At 24.4% G+C, this 16,679-nt stretch overlaps 1 protein-coding gene across 1 annotated transcript; it reads right to left on the bottom strand.

The window, feature by feature from the left end:
- Positions 1-1,184: 1,184 nt before the first annotated feature.
- LOC112685627 (protein suppressor of white apricot) lies at positions 1,185-8,795 on the bottom strand. Its single transcript, XM_025557565.1, has 14 exons — positions 8,371-8,795; positions 8,134-8,303; positions 7,447-7,640; positions 7,167-7,386; positions 7,021-7,094; positions 4,254-4,538; positions 3,749-3,908; positions 3,548-3,691; positions 3,250-3,453; positions 2,821-3,039; positions 2,611-2,755; positions 2,443-2,531; positions 1,713-1,818; positions 1,185-1,445 (listed from the first exon to the last, which is right to left on the bottom strand). Exons 1-14 carry the CDS (start codon positions 8,553-8,555, stop codon positions 1,232-1,234), a joined length of 2,409 nt encoding a protein of 802 aa, XP_025413350.1. The 5' UTR covers positions 8,556-8,795; the 3' UTR covers positions 1,185-1,231.
- Positions 8,796-16,679: the final 7,884 nt, after the last annotated feature.

Genomic DNA, 16,679 nt, shown 5'->3' with positions numbered 1-16,679 from the left:
TACTACATTTTTGAAGAGCATCAATAACGTTAGAAAAATCTATAATTCCTGCTAACGCACTGCATATAAATCATTTTAATAGATTTCAACTAATTTCATAATTTTTTTCCTTGTCAGGTATACAATTTGATTATGGCAAAATGAAGTAAATGGCCCTCGACTAAGGGTAATAAAAAATCACTTGCTTTCTTGGAGAGAAAATTCCTCTGAAGAATCTATGGATCTAAAAGAAATTAAGATCAAACATACGAAATTAGGAGTAACTGGGAACTACAGGAACTATTCGAAAAACTAAATATAATATTAGAAATATGATTTAAAAGATTGTGTTGTCTTGAATATGTACCAAGAACTAAATCAATAATTAATTATGTACTAAAATGGACTCTACAGGGAAGGAGACTAGTTGGAAAACCAAAGCAGAGATGGATTGACAAAAGTATGAAAAAACTAAAATAACTAGGGATAGACAATCATATTTAATTATCCTGAATAGAGATAGATGAAAAGAAGTTTTTTTTGCAGCCATGGACCTCAATGGTCTAAAGCTGAATGAAAAAATTAAGCTAACATTTTAAATTTTGGACTTGTGATATAAAAATTATTAATTTAGTTGATTTAAATAATTTACTATATGCTGAAAACCATGTCAACCATGGTTCTGATTTTTGAGGGGCTGTTGAAACATATGAAAATCTTCTTGTCAAAGAAGTGCAATTTATTAAAAATACTACTTTAGTGGTATGCATTCATACAAAGGGATTAAAGATCATACTCAAATAAAAATATTTTCACTGAAAAACTGAAAGAACGAGAAAATTAATTAGAGTTAATAAATTATCAAGTTCAATTGTTTTCGAAACGGTTCAGTATTACTAATTTTCATCAGTGACTCATCACGTTCAGAACTTCGAAATGTACCATCATACTAATATACATTGACTATTTTGAAGAAAAAAATGATTTATTGCCCAGTGAAAATTCCTTAAAAGAATGCACTGCTTTATAATGATAATGCAATACTACCTATAAGAAATTATTCATATATAAGAAATATAAGAAATTATTCATACAAAAATATTATCGTTTATTTACTTAAAAACTAATGTATTTACAAACATGAAATAATATACAGTTAAATATACAGTACAATGTTGACAATATTTTATAAACAGAAATTACAGTTTATCTGTTAATATTATGTTGAATACAAAAAAAAAGAACCATGTCTTCATGAATAACGGCTATTATTTGTATTGGTGCTGTCGTCTGAAGAGTCTGAATTATGGCTACGAGTATGTTTTTTGGATTTCTTAGATTTATGTTTATGTTTTGATCGTCTGCTACTACGATCACTCTTGTGATCTTTTGAAGAACTATGATGGCTAGAGTGAGATTTTTTGGAACGCCTGCTACTTCGATCTCTTTCACGAGATGAATATACTCTAAAATTATTGAAAAAATATACATAATGATAACTAGATAAAAAATAATTTTTTTAAACATAAATTAAAGGTTAATTTACTTGATTTTAGCATAACATATGGTTAAATTATTTATATGTTGAACATTCATTTAGTATACAGCAAATATATAATATAAACTATGTAATAGTAACTTATTAATTGCTTTCAATTTCAATAGAATGTAACTGTTAACTTTTTTCAGTCGTTACATTTTACAACACTAAAAAATAAATATTTAATACTTACTGGTCAGGTGATTTTTCTTTTATTTCTTCATAACGCTTGATACGTTTATAATAATCTTTTTCTTTTTCTTCAGTTACTTTGCGTTTTTTGTCTTTGGAAATAGTTTCTAGAAATAATATTCAAATATGAATTTAACAAAAATCATACATACAAAAAAAAAAAAAAAATTATAAGTATAAATACATAAATATTTTATATATAGTAGAACCATGATAACTGTGCACATTTATTCAAAATTTTGTGTGTACCAAAAGTAAAGGTGCATAAGCAGTATGTATATTGTACTTAGACTAAAGACTATCAATAATATTCATATAACAAACAATGTGTGGACTATATTATAAAAGATTTATGGAAGTAGTTGATAACTTTCTGAATTTCTGTGAGCAGAAAAAATTTAACTTCCATAATGTCATAAATTTAAGAAAAATTCGAATTGAAGTAAGAAAAATAATTTCATACTGCAATAAAAAATAAAGATTGATTATTTCAAATGTCAGGCCCAGATAATTTAAAAACATGACAATATGTTTTCATATAACATAGGTTAAATAAAATGCAATAATTAATAAAAAAATATAAATTAAAATTCATTAAATAAAAATTCTTGATCTGCTGTAGTTTTCATTTATCTGTGTGATACCTCCATATACTCCGGAAAATCGAGATTCTACTGTATACACATTTTCTAATTGTATGAAAGTAATAAAAAATAAATACATTTATATACCTAGTAGTCTGGATTGCAGTGACATTTTGTTAATTTTGTTTCCATTGATATTTTTATTAAGAAGACCATCGTTGGATATATCTTCATCACTAAAATATATATTTGTAATAAATTGGATTGAAATGTGTATGATGATATGATTTTTAATAAAAAAAAATTATACAGTACCTAGAACCAATGGATATAATATCCTGTACTTTTGAAGAAGATTGAACAGTAACAACTTGTAGATCATTATCAGGTAAACCATTTTTTGCATTTGTAATTGGTTTCTGATCAGTAATTATAGCTACAGAATTTTGTAGTGGTGAATCTAGAAAATTAATATTTATTGAATATATAGTGCAAATTCATGCAATAGTATAAAATATATAGTACTTGAACAACTATCCAGTGTTTCTGAGTTTATGACACTTGGAATAGCGCTGGAATTTTTATTTGATGAACTAACTATTTTCATTGAAGCTAAAAATTGTGCAGCTTTTCTTTTTCTTTCTGCTTGAATTTTTTCTTTTTCTTTCTTAGTGCGTTCTCTTTCTAACATGGCAAGTTTTTCTTTTGCTGCCATAGCTAATTTATCTTTTAATCTCTCTTCAGCTGTAATTTAATACAATCAATTAAGCTTTCTTAAATAAAAGTTTTCAATTTCAATGTAACAAATTTAAAAATAATAAAAATTATATACATTTTTTTTAAAACCAAACAGATACTTACACACATATTATTGATGAGAATTAATAATTTATATTTGATAATTAAACAACTGGCAGAAAATAAGAGAATTTTGTAATAAAATAATTAATTTACCTAATTTAGCTGTGTTTTGTAATGGATTTTTTTTTGCAGATGTAACAGATTTCATTATTTTAGAGTGGTTAGACTCTGTCTTATCATTACAATCTTTTTTATTTTCATCATCACTCATTTCATTTGAACTATCTTCTAGGGCACTTTTTTTAATTTCCGTAGATTCTGATTCTTTTTGCTTTTTCAAAGAAAAGCATACAGGTACTGGAAAAAAAATTTTAAAATTAATATTAAATAATTAGTTTTTATTACAAAATTAAATAATAATAATAATAATATGTAAGTTTGTTATAATTACATTTTGAATTCGTTTTAGAATCCACATTACATTTTGATGGGGCTGTTTGTTCCAGTTTTTTAATTGTTGCATATAGCTTAAGTTTTTGAGTATAATATGCATTGAAACAATCATCAGGCTCTAAGAATTTCAATCTTGGATCCTCTAAAAATAAATAAACATTATTTTAACTATAAAAATTATAAATTATATTCAACTTACGTCTTTTTCGAGCAGTTTCTTCAAACTGTTTTCCATTTTTTGTGACATATGATGCCATTTTATCAATAATGATTTGTAAATCATTAGGGGGTACATCAATACCAATTGTGACATTTTGTTGGACTGTATTTTCTGATCCTTTATTAATACTAGTAGTAATCTAAAATAATTATAAATAACAATGATTAATTAAATTTTAATTTATTACTAATTACATAACAAATATTATTTCAATAGATTTATTTCCAATTACTGAACATATACTAATAACTAAAATATTCAAAAAAAATTATACAAATATAATGGACTCATATATTTTCAAATACTGATTAATTTTAGAAAACTGTTTCTTAAAACACTACAGTAAAATCAGAATATTGATTTATAAATAATAATTCACTTAATATAGGATCTAAATTTTTAGTAATAATAAATCATTGTTTTAAAATTAATTTTATATTTTTAAGTAAAAAATTTAAATTAATTTGGAGTTAAGTTTACATACTTCAGTTGAACTCAATTCATCAATAGTCTCATTATCATCTGTTTCTGGCGAGTTTGAGACATTTAATGTAGATTGAGATACTAATTTTTTTTTTAACCGACGTCTAGCTGATTTAGTTAATCCATCAAATTCTGAGGTAGTTACATTTGTAGAAGTATTTTCTACTTCATTTACAGAGGTTTCCTCAACAGGCATTGCAGATTGTTTTTCCTTAATTTTATTAACTAACAATGAGTAAGAACAGTCTGCAGATGGTTTGTAGGTTATGCTTGGGATAAATGGCGTCTGAAAATAAATTCAATTAGAAATAAATTAATTTATTTTAATGGTATAGTGAAAAAAATGTTGGGTAAAAATGGAATTTAGTAGTCAAGCTATTTTGAATAAATTTAAGAGCTGAAGAGGAAAAAAAGGAAGAATATAAGCCATATGAGCTTTATTAACAAGCTTATATTTAAACTGGAAAATTGTTTTAGTCAAATTCAAAAGAAAAAAATATTTAACACAGATGGATTCAATGAAAGAATTACCATTTTATATTTAATTTTAATAAGAAAGGATAATAAGGATGTAAAAATGGGTTCAGAAGTTAATATAAAACTGGAAAATAGAAACTCGATCTGCTCACAGTTATTACCTGAAAAATAAAACATAACATTGAAATTTTTTACAAATATATGTCCAAAACTTAGTTATAAGTATTTTAAAGTTATTAAAAATGTTATTGTTGTAAAATGATTTAAAAACTTTTTAAAATGGTATGTATAGTTGACCAAAAATAAAATACAATAATTATAATAAATGTAGCTAGATGGGTAATCCTAAACTTACCTTAATTGTTTAAAATTAATAGAATGGTAAATATTTTTCTTAATCAGTCATAGGCCATAGCAATAATGTATAATGCATAGTATGAATTCTATATATTTCTCTAACCTTACCTGTCTTAAAAATCCTTTACAGAGTATTATTACTAAATTAGATAATAGTAAAACAATACTTATTTTAATTAATATTTAGTGTACATAGTTTTATTTTATGCAAATATGTAAGAAGAAATTAATCTTATCAAAATAAACAGTATGTAACATACATTTATTAAAATTAAATCATTAAATGTAATATGGATATAAAAAAAATATTTTTATTTGCAAGTAAAATAATATAAAAAGTGACGATTATTCCTCTGACAAATGAACATTTTTTTTATTAATTTTTTAAGGATTTTTATTAGGTAATACATTTTTGAAAAGTCTAATTTAAATAAAGATCATCTTATATTAAAAGAGATTAAGTTCATACATATTAAATTTTACAGAAAAAATAAATACAACATTTTTGTGAAAAACTAATAAATTCATATTGTTAAAATTATATGAACTATAAAATAATGTACATTTATTAAATATTAAATTTGATTCTTTAACTTTTTTAGTTAGAAGTAAAAACAATTGATTTTACAATAATATTTTATTTTTATATTAACCATCTAAATATTTTTGTATTTAAAAAAAAAAATCCATAAAATGCTAATAGAATACCTCTTGGTAATGAATAAATTGAAATAAGAGTAATTTGAATTACAAAATGCCCATTGTAGAATTGAAAGTTAATAATATTTGTTATCATATTTATTTTTATACAAGTTATACACAAAATAAATTATAAAAAAAGAATAGAATTAGATACTATAATTTATAATTTAAAAACAAAAAGAAACAATAGATTAGTCAAATACTAATTATAGTGATCTTAGACAATTTAATACATTTATATTTTATTTATATATGTATATTAAATGTTTATAATTAAAATAATAACAATTTGAAATTTAAAATATAGACACATTAAAAGTATTTAACTTTATAACATGAAGATATTTAGTTTATTTTAAATAGTTCATTCGTAGATTTCTAATTTAAAATATAACAGTTCTAATATACAAGTTGTATTAGTTAGGTACACACACTAAATTACCTAAAATAATAGCAACCCAATAAAAAAAAATGTAACCATTACATTCATAAACCAGAAAATAATTATAAAAATATCTAAATATTATATAACTTACCAGCATCCAGACCATGCAGCATTCAAGATGATAATTTTGAATACACTGAAGTATCATTTCCATTTTTATTGTAAATCATGGTTATTTAAAATTTCATCACAGAAATATATTTTTATGAAATTTAACCAAAAGTCTTCATCTTTACCTTTTACCTCATAATTAGCTTAAATGTATATAGATGATGTATTCCACTGGCAATATTATAAATGAATCACTTATCTACAGTTACAACCAACATATTATAATGCAATGATATCACTTGACGTCTAACTGTTACTATTTTATGATCAAATTGATAAAGTAAAATATCATTAATTTACTCTAGAAATGAAATATAAACAAATTGTCTTTAAAATATTAACTAATAAAAGTATTAATAGTAATGACCTAATAATAAAATTTTTAATTTTTTAAAAAAAAAGGAAACTCAAAATAATTTTTTTCATTTTATATATATAATTTAATTCAAAATTGTAATTTAAAAGATGATTCTTCAATTCCTAAGAAGTAAGAAATAATAACTGTTCTACTTAATGATAAACATGGAAAAAATAAAATAGGTATATATAAGCAACTAGCAATGACGTTAGATATCACAGACAAGTAATGTTATCATATAATTTCTTTTTAAATTATAGAAATTTTCAAAAAAAATTGTTAAAAATATTATAGTAGAAGAAATACTAGGGAACTTACCGTTTCTGGTTGTTTTGCACTTTTTAGTAGGCTTGGATGAAGGTAGCTTTCTTCATTTGAGGAATCTAATGAATCTAAAAATAAAAATAAAAAGTATTATGCATTTTGAAATTTTAGATTATAAAAATACCCTTAAAAATATTTACCTTCAGCGCTATCATTAGCAAGAGTAGGATTATAACGACAAGACCGAATAGCTGAAAGTACATGTTGGTAATAAGGATATAGTGGTCGATCATATGATAGAAATTCAAATTGAGTATTGTGTGCTTGTTTAGCTTTCAATAAAACTTCCATTTGTGCTCCATGTTTAGATATAAATAATGCTGTTTTTTCTATTATAGCATTTAATTTTTTAGTTTGTGGCTAAAAATAAAATTAATTTTAAAATGAATATTAACATTATTAGTTTTAAATTTATCGTACAACATGCATGTTGGAAGGAATTTCTAATTCTCTTGGTGGAATAAAAGCTTCTTCTAACTCAGGTTCATAATCTGTATCATCTGCAGTTTTCATTTCGGATGTATTGGAAGACTCATCTTCATATTTATAACCAACTTGCCCATATTCATTTTCATCATTATTTAAAGCCTGATGGAGCCGTTTAAGTTCTTCTTCTAATTATATATAAACAAAACAAAAATCTATATTATCTTAGATTGTCACATATGAATTTTTAACTAGAACAAAGTAATATAGAATAATTAAATAAAAAATGAAAATTGACATTGTTAACATAAATAATATTAATATATGAAAAGAAGGCCCTGAAAATAAAAATAACATTGTTTGATAAATCTGTTATTTTTTATGTCTATTACCTAATTAAGCATGAATATTATGTATAAATATAATAATTATATATATATATATATATATATATATATATATATAAAAAATTTAAGAATACTTTCCACAGAATATTTCTGGATCTATATTTGAATAAACTAATGACTGAGAACATTTTTAAGAATATTAAAATTAAAATAAAGTTATAGCAAAATATATATTATAGATTGTTATAAATTGTAATTTGAAATTCATAAAATAAAATAAAAAAAATACAAATGTAATTTCCGAAATGTAACCTAAAAGAATATTATAAACTACCTTGATAAATTGATTCTTCTTCACTTTTATCATTGAGAGACTTATATCTTTCTTCATCACATAACTGTTCAATCTTCTTTTCTTCAGCTGTTAATCCTTCCCATCGGCTTTGGCCAAACGGCAAGGCTTCTACAGACTTCAAGTCACTTAAGGCTCCACGACAATCATATCTATAAAATTAAAACATACATATTTTTTATTTCATATTCAAATTTTTATGAATGTTATAATGTTTACCTGTCTATTTTTAATGTCTCATCGCCCATCCAAGGTATCAAATGTTTCCCTTGGTCAATGAAAAGCGCTTTTTCATCATCTTTAAATAACTTGCATGAATATCCAAACACCAACAAAGTTTGTTTTTCATCTTCTGACGAGCCATTATTATTGGATCGATTTTTATAAGCATTTATATAAGACATTACAAAAGGAAAATATTACCAACAAGTGAAAATTTGTTTAATTATCATAAATTATGTATAACTGTTTTGTAATAAAAAAAAATAAAAGATCAAAATGTTAAGCTATCAAAATTGTTCATATAATGAATAGCCTCTAGGTAGGCATAATTTTTGTCATGGTACGAGTAGGTATAGAACTAGAGAATTATGGTTGATGCCTTGTGAATTATTTTTTAGATGCATATATTTTAGCAAACAAAACAAGATTATCATAAATGTATAAGTGATAACAGATTACATGGTGCAGGTACCAAACAAAATATATATTTTTAACCGTGGTAACAAACATTTTATTCGAACGGGTTCCACTGTGATAGTTTTATATAATAGATTACAGTTAAGGACTATTTATTCTGTAGTTAGTGGTAACTGCTAATACTAACTAGTAGTACAAATTAGATAAAATACCTATGTTTATAACTATTTTATATAGCTTGTTTGTAGGCAGTGTAGCATAGACTGTATATTGTGGCAAGTTCCCACCGGTTACCATATCAGATATATGCATATAAATTCTAAATAGAACATATAGTATTCCTATTACATATAGGCGATCAAATATATTAGGAGCCTACTATACATTTTTCAACGTAGTACGTATTTCGTGAGGGCCTAATTTTATAAAATGATTGAAAACAAAATGTATACGATATACATACGTATATAGATACGTCATACAAAATGTATGACGTATCTAAATCAACAAGAGTACCTCACTTTTTTACTTAAGAAGAACAGCCTATATGCCAATATTGTAGGGTTGCCATACATTTATAAGGCGAAACCGGGAAAAACACAAACACAATATTGAGTAATATACTTTTTATATAACTTTTAATATATTGAGAAGACCAGTGGCGTATACAAGGATTGAGGATGTGGAGGTTAGATCCCCCTAGGTCTTTTTTTAAATGTTTTAAAATAATGTTCTTTGTGTGAGGGCGTTAGAAACGTAAAAAAAAATAATGATTTGTTTGCAAATCATCCCCCGCCCATACAAAAGTTATGTATACACCACTTAAGAAGACATTAATGGCCGCCAATATAATATTTAAAAATATTTTTATAAAATAAAATATATTAAATATTTATATGTGTAAATTACAAATTATGTTTTTATTATATAATGTAAATCAATCACGATTACAAATGTACATAGAGATAAAACGGTCGAAATTAAAAATTAAACAATACTACATTTCACCTAAACGTCTAAGCCGGGACACATGAACGTCCCGAAAACATTTTTCGAGACACCGGGACGCGAAGTCCAAAACCGGTGACAATCCCGGTTTTCCAGGACGTATGCAGTGTTCGGATTAGATTAGTGATTTAGATAAAAATAATTCACTTCTTATGTATCTAGATTGAGATAAAAGATAACTAAAATCGTATATTACTAGATAAAGATAAAGATAAAGATAAAGATAAATACTTTTTTATTTAGATAAAAAAAAAAATAAATTTTTTTTAAATATTATTAAAGGAGTATATTATACCTAAAAATATATAGGTATTATTTAAATTATTATTTTATTTGTTTTTACCCTATAGAATTTTATCAAAACTATATAGCAAAATTACAGATTATAGTTACCCCATAATATGGGGTTACTGGTAAATTTTGTTAATTTGTTTTATTTTACTCATTCTATCTTCAATACTTACTGTTACGGATCTCAATACAACGTTGTGGCCTTATTTAATATAATTTTTTTTGCATTTTGAAAACAATTATCAAAGTCATTAATGTTTTGGTAACATAGGATACCTTTATTTTATTTTTTTATTTGTTCTAAACTAATACTAATAATATAGAATTTTTCAATTTCGCCAATTTTATATTTGGTTAAATAGTTTTTGAGGTATAACAAAAAAAAATTTTCGTGGGGTTACTTTGATACTGGAATATACAGGTATTAAGGGGTCTGGAGCGTAGCATGTTTTGAGGAGTAATATTTAGGCATTTTATATCACATGAACATTTTGGCTGTGTCAATGTGTGAGTAGTAAATGAACATTAGTATGTGCGTTACCCCAGCACCCGCACTTTCGAAATCATGAATTGTAATCAAGCAGTATTATGTACTTTATTTTGCACAATTTTGTACAACCAAAATTACATTTTATACAACCCCCGAACCTCCCCGAAATTCAATTTCATTTTACGGGTGCTGCGGTAACGTTACACCAGCAACCGGATCAACTATTTTTCACAAATTTCAACTTTAAACTGTACAGTATTATGTACTTTATTTTGTACAATTCTCAAACTAAAGGCAGCTCGTGGGGTTCATAGAAGTTCGAGTACAAAATTCAAATATTTTCCCTTTATCTATTATCATAGTTTACCACCTTTAACTTCTGTTGGTAATTCATTTAACTCAATTCTTTATTATGTACTAAATTATTTTTTATAGGTTAATTCTATATTCTAGAACATCTATATTAATACTTTTTATTAAACTTTTAGATTCTTAACGGAGTGATGAACGTGTTTATTTTACAATGATGTGTGCTTTTTTTTTATTTTATTTTTTTTTATTGTGTCTGTCATCATGTTTTGGAGTAGTAATAGTGCTTTTATTTTTGACTTCAGCCCCTATTTAAAAAGGAAATTTAATCTAGTTTATACTTTAGGTGGTTAATAGTAAAAAATTACTACTGCTATAGCATTAATATTTAATTGCGTTTCTGAAGGTTCTTAAGAAAAAAAAACCAAAATTCAGAATGTCCATCAATGTGTTATAACGTGTGTTGTAACAATAATATTGTTGATCAAATTTGCATAAAATAAATTTTAAATCTAAAATAAACATATTATATTTTTTGGAAATTACAAATTATACCTAATAAAAGGCAAAATTACCATAGATATAACTGTATTTAATTCTATATTTTTATTTTTTGTAAGTCATATATTGACTATTTTTAGACTATTTTCTAAAAGAAGAAATCTTTTGTTTGTTTACATAAAATCAATTTAATTAATTTAATTGTAGTAGGTACCTATTTTAGGTAATTGATAAATTTAAAATGTAGATCTTATACATTTAAAATGATTGAATAGGTACTTGAATGTATTAAAGCTGTAAGTATGTTGAATCATATATTGCATTGTTTATATTATTTAGATACCTATACTAATACAATAATAATATAGCCATCCAAAGTAATTTGAACTTTCAAATTTAAAATTTCATCATTAATATTTTCATTTAAATTATTTGGTTTTCTTTCTCTATTATCGTTTGCCATCACTTATTAGAGTAATACACAAAAGTTTTAATTATATTTTAATATAAAACAAAATAAATTCAAGGAAATTATACCTAATACACGACATAAATGTAACTTATTTAAATGATCACAATTCTGAAAAAAAGAAGTACATTAAGACATTAGGCGATAGGTACATTCAAGTTCATATTAAAACCAAATATATATTATTATAGACAAAATTATACTAATTTACTAATATAAAATGAATCTATGAGTCAAAGTATTCGATACATTTTGTTTTAATAAAGCTTAGAAGCGCGATATTATGAATAGACGAATTAGTCGACAATGTTGAAAGTAGCAATGTAGCATAATGCCCACGTACGACATACCAACTACTTAGTATCATTGTTCATTGGTTATAAATAGTATTTATTATTGTACAAACTTAAAATCAGATTGTATTAGATTATTTTTAGAAATGCAATATTATATTTTTATTCTTAACATTAAGATAACAATATTAAATTACAACTCTTACCGTGATGATGACAAGAAATTGGTCAGACAATATTAAAATAATAAAAACTTTTACGGTATACCTACGGCATAACAAATATAAAACGATGTTTATTGACATGTATACTGCCCTTCTAAGCCAAAAGGCAGTATGCAACAAAGGAGTAGTTTTGAGAAAAATGAGTAAAAAAGTAACATTAGGTATAGCTAGTTGAATAATAATTATATTGACGATAAAAATAACTCATTATAAATTTTATAAATATAACTGATATTGGTTAATAATTTGTTCGTCGATGTCAGTAGGTGGGAATTATCGGTATTTGTAATTTTAGTTAGCTTATTACTCTTCATAAACATATTTGTATTGTTTATATTAATATATATATTTTTTAAGTATTTTATGAACACATCGAGCAGCTTAAAACGCGTGAGTACGTTTTGTATTTCACTACACCGTTCTTTATTATTAATTACTAAAAGTGTTATAAATGACGATTTTGTCATTTAAATGAAAATAAAATGTATATTCAAAAAAATATTTAACATGCGGTCTTTGAACCTTGTTTATTTTTTAAACGTGTTAAAAAAGTTACCTACAGCTTAATTCTAGTATTTAATATCTAATTGGCGTTGACATTCCTATGTCAACTGTATTCAGTAAAAACAAGATATATATATATATATATATATATATGTATCGATGTATCTGCATATAATATAGATACTCTTCGATTTTTTTTGTTATTCTTATCAGAAAAAAAATCATTCATTAACAAATGTAAAAATGTAATATGATATTAATATATAAATATATAAATGGTTAATTAAACTATTGTTAAAATAATGCACCTACTTAATATAATTGACATAATTTTAAAACTTGATATCTGAGAACTTACCTAATATATTCTGTTGATTCTTTTTAAATTATATAAGTTAATCAACAGCAACTATTCCTACCTAAAAGAAAGTGCTGTATCTTCGATAAAAGTATCTTAGATACAATATTGATAAAAGATACGCGATAACACCCGTAAAATGAAATTGAATTTCGGGGAGGTTTGGGGGTTGTACAAAATTGTACAAAATAAAGTACATAATACTGCTTGATTACAATTTATGATTTCGAAAGTGCGGGTGCTGGGATAACGCACCTAACATTAGTGCGTGTAATCCGTTATCGCGCTTATCGTGCCACCGTACATCGAAGTCCCGGAACTACAGTAATAATCAAAATGAACATTTTATCTTTACATTATATTAATTTGCACAACTCCACGTTTTGATGATTCAATATTATTATAATATAGGCAGTATTTAGGACAGTATAGTACTATAAGACATTATAAATAATACTGTGGGAGCGCATATAAATTTGGACCGTATATATATGAAATTTAAAATCTGGATTGTATAAATATGGACTTTATTTATTTGGACTGTACAATCGGATGTACAAATCTGGATTTTATATATACATATATATTATTATTTTATTACTTACCTAACCATTTAAGGCTGCTGAGAGCTGGTCGTTTTTTCACAAATTCGAACTAAAAAGGCGAAAGAAAAAATTCATCCGGTAATGAAATCCTGATTTTAATTTTGAAAACACATTTAAATTCTTTATTCTCTTGTCTATGTTTTATAGGAAATAATTGTTTTAATTTTATTCGTTTTTTTATAAGCATACAGTAAAAGAAAATTAAAAAAAAAAAATGTATTTTGTACTAAATCATACACCACTGTAAAATCAATAAATTTATCAATCTAAATAAACTTACAAAATTATTTTAATTTGTAAATTAATACAACAAATATATTCACTATCTATCAGTCAATATACATTATAATTAAGTTCTAAGGAATCACACCTTAATGGATTACTAACCTCAGCCCGTCGCAAACAATTTTTTTCAATTAAATGCAAAAAACATCCAAATAATTTAACGTTAGCTTTGCATTATAAAAAATACAAGAATAATCTCACAAAAACTATAAGGCTAGTTAAAAATTATTTTTATGAACAAAAATTTAAAAATGCAAATTCTAATCCAAAATCAACATGAAATCTAATAAACGAAGTTACAGGTTCTAAATTGAGGTTTAAAGATAACATTGTCAAACTAAAAAATAATGAGCATGAAGTAAACGTGAAAAATGATCCAATAATTGTATCTAATATGTTTAATAATTTTTTTATAAATATCTTTCAGAATAATATAAAAAAACCAATCAATTCAGAGAATAGTCATGTTCTAATAACGTTACTTTTAATGATGTGTTTCTAAAAAAAAATCGAGTCGTCGGACATATTAGATATTATTATTAGCTTGTATAATGATACAGCAAGTGGTTTGGATTAAGTGCCCCTAAAAATGTTAAAATATATTAGTAAATTGGTAGTGGATCCTCTTATTTATATATATAACTTAAATATTGAACAAAGTATTTTTTCTGATACTTTAAAAGTAGCTGATGTTAAACCTTTGTTTAAAAGTGGTGATAAATCGATTATGAGCAATTATAGGCCAATATCCATGTTGAGTAACTTTTCTAAGATATTTGAAAAAATTATCAAAGCCAGACTGATTGAGTTCCTAGAAAAAAATAACTTGTTATCAAAAAACCAGTATGGATTTAGACCGGGGTTAAGTACTGAAAATGCTCTTTATAAAGTCACTCAATTTATATACAGTAATCTAGATAATAGCAATAAATCATTAGTTATATTTTAAGACATAGCCAAGGCTTTTGATACAGTGAATCATCAAATCTTATTAAACATACTACCTAGCTTTGGAATTAATAATTCGAGCCTAAACTGGTTTAAAAGCTATTTGCATAACAGAGAACAGTCAATTAAAATTAATGAAGTAAATGGTAGCATATATGGAATTAAAAATGATGCACCTCAAGGTAGTGTTCTTGGACCCATTCTATTTATAATATATATATTAACGAAATTTGTAATATTAATTTTGATGGGTCGATAGTTACTTATGCTAATGACACTTGTCTTCTATTCTCACACAAATCATGGGATGGGGTATATGAGAAAACTTGCAGAGGTTTCAATCAGATAATAAACATTTTAAACAATAGAAATCTATCTCTAAATATTGATAAAACTGTCATTTTTAATTAATAAAACAGATTGTAAATTCAATACTATAGCAGTACATGGATGCGTCAATAATAAAATATGTAATCAGGAAAACTGCAAAATAATTAAAATATTTGGAAAAATTCGATATTTGAGTGTTATCTTTGATAACAACTTAAAATGGAATTTTCATATTAACAATTTATTAGGAAAGCTACGTTTTATTAAATTTAAATTGATCAAACTCAAAAACATGGTACCTAAACAAACAATGAAAATAGTATATTTTGCATTATATCAATCAAATTTCCAATATGGTCTCTTGGTATGGGGTGGCCTTCGGGATAATATAATAAATGCACCAGTAGTTAATCAAAATAATATGGTCAGAATTTGCTTAAATAAATTCACTCTAGAAGGATCTACGAAAGCCAACTATAATAAACTTAGTGTATTGCCAATAAGGTTTTTATATAAAAAAAATTGATATTATGTACTTGGTTAAGAAATTTAACTTAGATAATTATCATAAAGAGTTAGCAATAAAAGATAATTGAGGAAATTTGATTTGACTGTTAATTATACAAATAAATCTTTTGGTCAATGTTTTGTAGATTACCTTGGACTAACGTTTTTCAATTTTATGCCTTTTGAATTTAAAAAAAAAAAATATTTGGGGGTGAAAGGATTAATATTAAAGGCTTGGTATATAAATATTTATTTCTTGAGTTAAATAATGAAATTTTATTTTAATTATAAGCTGTATAAATATTAATCTATGAGGTTTTATTTGTGTATCTTAAACTAATATCTTTATTTTATATTTCTTTCTTTATCATATACATTTTCTTGATAGTATTTCTAAATTATATGTATATTTAGCTTAATATGTACTTAGAACTTATACTCTGTATCTTGTAAATTCTATAATTATAATAATTGTATCATATATATATATATATAAAAATCTTTTTTTCCAACACAAGCTTTGCTTAAAGGAAAAAGATAATCGAAAATGTTACTCAATAATAATGTATTTGTGTCTTTTTCGATAAATAAATAAAAAAATAAATAGTTAATTATTATTTGTTAATTGTTACATTCAAAAGCTTATTTTATTGCACGTTGATATGCTTGAAAAATAACCAGCACATTTGTCGACCGAAACGCATGGTATAACGTACAGTTTATATATATATATATATATATATATATATATATATATATATATATAT

The sequence above is a fragment of the Sipha flava genome, unplaced genomic scaffold (genome assembly GCF_003268045.1).
Source record: "Sipha flava isolate LNK unplaced genomic scaffold, YSA_version1 284_pilon_pilon, whole genome shotgun sequence".
NCBI classification, from domain to species: Eukaryota; Metazoa; Arthropoda; class Insecta; order Hemiptera; family Aphididae; genus Sipha; species Sipha flava.
Note: the sequence above shows the minus strand (reverse complement) of the source record. Positions and strands in the feature narration are given on the sequence as shown.